The 7,548-nt window shown below is 38.2% G+C and overlaps 1 protein-coding gene across 5 annotated transcripts in view; it reads left to right on the top strand.

Moving 5' to 3' along the window:
• Positions 1–327: 327 nt before the first annotated feature.
• Positions 328–7,548, top strand: part of LOC137607850 (triple functional domain protein) — a 63,321-nt gene continuing 56,100 nt past the window's right edge. For all 5 annotated transcript variants that reach the window (XM_068333877.1, XM_068333876.1, XM_068333875.1 and 2 more), the window contains exon 1: positions 328–678. In XM_068333877.1, the coding sequence (XP_068189978.1) occupies positions 609–678 (70 nt within the window). In that variant the 5' untranslated portion in view covers positions 328–608. The remainder of the gene's footprint in view (positions 679–7,548) is intronic.

Genomic DNA, 7,548 nt, shown 5'->3' with positions numbered 1-7,548 from the left:
TTAAGTGAGAGTAACAGAACATTCAGATATCTTTCTACAGAACTCTCACGGAAACACTTTGTGAACATTTCATTGTAAGATTTTTTTCTTCTCAACACTGATTTACATAATAAAGCTAGATGTGACAGCTTTGAACTTGTCATTTCCACGTTGATCCAGTGTAGTAGTGGTGTACTGTAGTTCCATGTGTCGCTGCTTTGAATCCCTACATGTCACTTCGTTGGAACACTCGTGCGCATGCGCACATGCGCACCGACTGACCTCCGTCGTTCCTTGATGACCCACAGTCTGCTCATTTCCGAAAGCTTACGGAGATTTACCGAGCAGCGACACGGCCCCTCCCGCCCCCCTCCGACAGCTACAGCTCCTCTCCCCTCGGCTCTACACCGAGGAGGAACCCGGTGCCCCCGGTTGATCGTTTCCAGTTACGTTACCCCAAGATGGAGGTTTGCAGATGGCACCGCTAACGTCTTCGGGTTGCCGTAGCCGATCGTGTGTCCAGAATGACGCTTTTGTCGGGATAGAAGTGATTTTTCACATCTTTTTTCTCGAGATTTTGGGGGGTCTACTTTGGAGTCAGTGAGGTCCACGTTCGGGTTGTGGCAGCCATGAGCTCCGGGGAAGGAGCCGAAGACACAGCGAAGGACGCCAGCGACATAGCGGCGTTCTTCAAGACCGGTAAGATCGAAAATGCTTGGAAGAGGTCCGACTGAGAGTTGTTCCATTCGGACCTGCATTGTTCCCATCTGTGTTAGACGATTTCGAGAAGCTTTGACAGCGTTCGACAGGGATGGATTTAACTGGTACATATCATAACACGTTGATTTAAGTGTCGATATATCTACGGCTAACACACTCGTTGAAATAATCGAACAGTTATTGGCTACATTCTCCCAACTACAACTGATCACCTAGCCCTACTGTTAGCTCGAACGCTAAATATCAGGAGTTCCATCTTCGGACATCTGAGATTTGGAAGGTTTTGCTTTGTAGTTTTTATAATACCTTAATGTTATTGCATTTATGTGTCACTATTAAATTAATTAGGACTATTGTTTTCTGTTGAGGCCACGGAGGAGAATATCGTAAAATAATAACCAGTAATGAAATGTCCTAAGAACATTTTGACGGGTAATTTTGCACTGTCCAGCAAGACCGACTTAATTCTTTTTCCTTTAGAATACTAAACAGTCAGAGGACATGATATAAGCGACTTTTCACTGTATAAAATCAATTGAAAGGCGACAGACTTCACAAAACCGCATAGAGAAGGTCAGGGTTGTCTGATAATGTGTAACAAACTAGTTTCAACAACCTCTTACAATGTTAGCATTTAAGCTAGTGAATCCTAACAGATTCAATGAATCCTGTCTGCTCGGTTAGCTCACAAATGCTAGTTAGTTATAGCATCGCTAGCTCACCAGTGAGTTTACAACGCTGTCATGTATGTTAGTATCTTATTGGTGTATTCAGTGTAAAAATACGCAATTTGTCGTCGGGTTTAAATCCAAAATTCCAGCCACACTTCGATGATATCATTGCTGTAAAATAGCACAACTGTGAAAGCAATGTAAACAATACATGGCGTGGCACAGACATCCAGGGTGTGCGCTGTGCAGGAGCGGCTAGCAGTGTAGCTTAGCAGTCAAGGCCAAAAGGATGTCTATGATCAATACCACAATGGCAGTGAAAGCCAAATGTTGACGGAAAACCAAACTGAAATATTTAGATACGGTTAAACATTTTCCCAATAGAATTCAACTTAAATAAGTAGACTGACTAAACTCTTTCTTGCAGTCTCTTCACGGGCCTAGTGTTATTCCATAGTATGCCACAATGGCTCCAAAAAAATTATTTCTAGAGGTCCTACCAAAGAATGAAGAATCCATTGAAAGTATTAATAGCATTAATTTCATAAACTTTAAAATAATAAGGATCAGTGGGAAAATACCTTGTCATTTTTAAGCGGTCACAAGCTCAAGGGTTACACTTGCATATGCCAGATGATGGTCTTGTTCAATGACTGCTAGCAGTAAATAGGGTCCACTTATTAATGCCTGTCAGTGTCTTCATCCCCCTCTACTTACTGTATCATGTTATTGTTTCATTGTAATTTTCCAGTGCATAATTGCAGCTTTCCACCTGTTTGTGAAATAATGGCTTAAACACAATCTTTCTTGGGGTTGTATGTCTAAATGTGTGAAACCTAAATCATAGAATATGGCAGTCCAGACTAGTCATGCTTTGTGTTCACTGTTAATTAACCATCACTTACTATATTCAAGTGCATTGTCATAGCTGGTACAACTGGGATTTTGAAGTGGCTTTAGAGGAGTGTGAACAATGTAGAGTATTGATATCTAGCTTTTGTCGCCCATCGTTTGTGTATAACAACATAATAAGCACAGAGGGAAGTTTGGTATCTCTATTGAGCTGATTTGATGACTTCCTATGATGGCAAGAGGAATCACTTGAAGCTAAACTTTGTATGTTTTTCTTATGGTGCACAGCTGTTGCCATTCTGCTTCAAGTCTGTTTCTAATTTGGTCTGTAATTAGAAGGCCAAGATATGCCTCATTTTGTTATTACTACAAATCTGCCGCAGTTCAAGTTTGGAGTTTTTATATAGCTCTTTATTTAAGAATGCACAGAAACCATATTTTCTCTTTGAGAGGAATAATAATTAGTTTTGGTTGAACTTCCTTTTTTCTGTTGTGGGTCTGCTACTATTGACTTAATATAAGTGAAATTGTGGATGAGATGAAAACAAACAATATTTCACACTGCTATCTGCCCCTGGCTTATGAATTTTAATAATAGTCTCTATGTGAAACAAGCATCTTTTACATATCAGGCTTGTCTGTAAAATATTCTCTTGTTTACCACAGTAATAAACACTGTGAAGTCCTGCCCACAGTAAACCACAATTACCTTTTAATCACTCACCTGTCAAACAGGACTTAAAGATGGCATTTGTCTGACCTAGTTTCTAATATTTGTATCCATAATTTGATGTACTTTGGGTAAGGGTTATTTTGATCTGCTTACAAATAAGTTCAATTATTGAAATATTATTGACCAAGTGTTCCCAATTGCAGCTTTCTTGGTCGAACAAACGTCTAGTATGATGGCACGTTCTTTTTCTTTTCCTCACAAATTATACACCCTTTCCAGGACAAACCTCTAAAGCTATACTTAACCTTACTGATTATGAAATATCGGTTGCATGCACAAACAGCTGGTCTTTATGTTAAATATGACTGACGTGTATCTTAGGTTGTACTATTAATGGATCATCTTTGTTGGTCTTTTTCTCTCAATAGTGAAACCATGATAGCTTTGAATGGTCAACCAATAGTCTTGTGAAATGTGGTTTAAGTGTCACGTTTAGGCTCCTGTTTTCTTTGTTTTACCTTTGAGCTTCCTCCTCACAGATCTAGAAGTCTTGTTTTGACATGTACAGGTTTCAGTGTTGTGCCACAGGCTAGTATCCCCCCCCCCAAATGTTCCATCCTCACCTCTTTTTCCGTCTTACTACATATGGTCTCTTTGTATTTCCCATTTTGCTTTTCTTTACTTTCTTTCTGCCTGGCTTCTGTGTTAACGTTCATTTGCTAAGGTCTGTTTCATGTTTTCCTCTCTGCCTCATTCCCGTTGCGTCGCGTTGGACCTCGCTGCCCTGATGCAGAATGACAACATAAAAAAATGAGCTCTGTGTTTTTTTCCTCTCATTTGAGAATGTAGTTATTACAGAGGCCTCAGAGTTATAAAAGGAGATTTGCAGTGTAATATTGTCAGTCATCAAGTTTTTCCACTCCAGTCATATTTTTGGATGCAGTAATGACTTAGATGATGATTTAGTTATTTTTATAGTTATATAGTTATTACTTTTTGGTTGTGCAAAAAAATGCTATCTGCCCTGCTTGGCCTTCATGAATGAGTGTTCAGAAGCCTCAAAACTGCATTCACAGGGTCGGTCAGTAGGTGTGTGTGTGTGCATGTGTGTATGTGTGTGTGTAAGAGAGTGAAACAGACAACCAGTGCGGAGGGGAAGAAATCTGATCCAGAGGATACATTTATGACTCAGGGCCATTCACAGAGGATGAGGTCTGCTTAGCCACACACATACACACACACACACACACACACACACACACACACACACACACACACACACACACACACACACATACACACACACACACACACACACACACACACACACACACACACACACACACACACACACACACACATAGAGAGAGACAGATACACACACAGACAAATACACACACACAGAGATACATACATGCACTCTGAGACTAATGGATATTGATCCAGGAGATGGAGACTGATTGAGGTCCCTCAGTAAAATTTTCCTCCAGGCTCAAAGCTGCTAAGTCAGACACGGAGCAGAGTTTTAACTCTAATGCTGCATAAAGCAGGTCTCTCTTATCATCACTGTATTCATGGAATGGAAGTAATTAGAGGCTTGGTGCATCACCAATCAATACAAATGGATAATTGAAGTCTAAGATTAATGTAGTTGTGATATCCTTGTCATGAGAATTTTTTTTTTTAAATGGACTAGACATGTACAGTTTAATTGAACAAAAACTAGCAGGATTAATATTAAAATTAGAAAATATTTTTCATGTGCTAAGTGCTGCAATTGATGAATTGCTCAAAGAACTTCAGTACTTGTTGAATACAGCATCTCTGTGTTGTACAACAGATGTGATACAAGAAGCGCTCAGTAGTTTAAGCCTGCAAGTTGATCAGACTGTCAATAAAGAACTTGCATCTGCTGTCTGTGTATCTAATCAAGTCAATTGTAAAGGCTGTCCCTTGGCAACATCGTTTAAGAGCAAAAAATACTACAAGGACAATTTCAAAGTTGTAAAACCCATAGAATACTGTATATATTGGATGAAGAAGGCAAAAAACACTGCAATATGTTCCAGTATTAAAAGTTCTGCACCAGCTGTTCACAGACTGTCACATTCTTAAACTATAACCAAGGCTGCAGACTGCAGCATCCCGGGACACCCCTGAATTCAAAATTTTACCCTGACCTACGTGCATAGGTCGAAGATCAAAGCATGTTCTGACCTACTGTCACTGATCAAAGCACTAGCTTTGATCTACTGTCTTACTCACACTGGGCTTCTCCCCCGTCTTTCTATCTTATCCGTTTCCTGAGTATACAAAAGTTTAAATTTGACGTTGACCTAGTTTACTCAAGGTCAAGGTCATCATTTCATTTTCATCCCCTTTGCTGCCCGAGTAATCTGCTTTTTGTTTCATCTTTCTATCTGCAACGGTTGTGACGATATTTGGTGGACATACAAACGAACAGACAAACACTGACAATTACAATACATCAGCAGGATGTAAAAACAAGTTCTCTACACTGCACTGAAAAAATCACTTTTTTCAGTGCAGTGTACTTTTGCAATAATTGCATTGCAGGATACTCAGCATCAAGTAAGCCAATTAGCTCCTTAGAAAGTCTTTGCTACTGGACACAAACGGGAAACTAGTATGGATCACATTTAAAGAAATGATGTAGAAGAAAAGACTGGTTATCATTCAAGCTTATCTTCCACCACATTGACTACGTATAAATGTAACATTATTAGAAATTGAATACAACATGTTAATTATACAATGACCATACACTAGTCCACTTTTGAAGTGTAACATGAAATATGTGTATTTATCAAATATTAATCCACATAAAAAAAAGGAAGAAAGAAGTTCTGTCACTTGTTCTGTCACTACATTGTGCAGGTGTTTTCTCTGATGTCATAATTGGATGTGGAAGGATTAAAGAATCAAGAATACAAGTGACTTTATTTAGTTATTTTCAGGGCAGTAAGCATTCATTATATAGTTTTTCTGTTACAGTCATTATAAAACTTGAGCATTTATATAGTGATTTAAATAAATATACTGTACTCTTTGCAGTACTGTACTCTATTGATTCTTTTTTAGCTTTCCAGCAATATTTTATGTAATGTTTCCTCTCCAAGGAAATTGTTCTAATGTGGTCCAGGCTGTGAAGTATACAGATTTTGTGATTTTTATAAATCCTGTTATTAGTTCTTGTCAACAAATGCAACTCAGTGTTGATTTGCAGTAACGTTGTCACTCAAGAAGTTTCAGAAAAAGTTTCAGTCACTCAGCTGAGATAGAAAAGGATTTTCGGACATTCAATACAAAATTTAGCTTTTCAAATAGCCCAAAGTCACAAATGATAAATTTTTTTCTGAGTGCTTTACAATCTGAACAGAGAAGAAAACTCTGGGAGAATTACAGCTGAGGGATTCCTGTCCCTATCGGATGGGTAAACATGCAATAGATGTTACAAGTACAGAGCACAACATTTGTGACAGTCATCAACAAAGATCGAAGTCCATGGTGGCTGAATGGAGTCCAGGAGCATTCTGTGGAAGAGTTGTAAACAGGTGCAAAAGGAGCAATATTATGTGGTTTTCTTGTTCCAGTCAGTAGATGATCATTTGGAGGGTCTTTGCAGACCTACTAATGTAACCTGATAAATAGGAGTTGCTATAGTCAAACCTATAAGTAACAAATGTATGGACCATTTTTTTGGCATCATTTGAAGAAAGTGTCTGATTTTTGTAAATCTGTGGTAATTAATAAACAATATTGGTATTTACTTTATTATTCAAATGGCAGAACCAGGTCCAAGACCACTCCCAGGTATATTCAGTTTTATTATAGGTTAGTGTGATGTCATCCAGATTTACTATGCCATGCAATCATTTATTTCTGACGTTTGTAGGGCCAACAACAATAAATTCAGTTTTACTTCCAACTAGTCTCAAAATCAAACCATCCCTTATTTAGACCACACATGTACAAATCTGATGTTGTTAAAATACCACGTTTACCTTCAATAATTCACAGAGCAGTAGAGAGCAGAAGCAGCTGAATAGTTGCTCATAACCATTAAAAACAGATAACGATCCCAGACTACTCATGTCTTATCTCACCTAAATTTCAAACTTCAAGAAGCTCAGGCTGGGGGCGACTGAGGGGATTTGTAATGGTCAGCTGCTAATCTGTTTCTTCTTCTTTTTCCATTGCTTTTCACATTTTCTTACTTTCACCAAGTAATTTCACTGATCTGCTGTTACTGACCGTCTTTTTTTTTTTTTGCCCTCTCTTGTTTTTGTGTTGTTAAAATCACAGGCTGCATTTACCTCCATGTATGTACACACACAGATACAAAATATTAGGTAGTGTACATACGTCTGAGGGAATGTGTTAAAGTGCAGTGGAGATGAGTTTATGTAATAAATGGAAGCCAACAGAAGGGAAGGATGTTGGTTATACGATTTTAGTTTCTTATTTGTCCAGGAAGCTCTAATCAGGAATAAATGTCTTTGAGTAGAATGTTTTTTGGAAAGGACCAGAGATTACACTAAAAGCAGAAATGAAAATCACTTGTTGTATACAAGTTTCTTTTTTTGTAATATTAAAAATGTGAAAATTTGGTTGAAAAGTAATTTGATCTTT

The sequence above is a fragment of the Antennarius striatus genome, chromosome 14, assembly GCF_040054535.1.
Source record: "Antennarius striatus isolate MH-2024 chromosome 14, ASM4005453v1, whole genome shotgun sequence".
NCBI classification, from domain to species: domain Eukaryota; kingdom Metazoa; phylum Chordata; class Actinopteri; order Lophiiformes; family Antennariidae; genus Antennarius; species Antennarius striatus.
The sequence above is the reverse complement of the archived record's forward strand: the minus strand, read 5'-3'. Positions and strand labels throughout refer to the sequence as shown.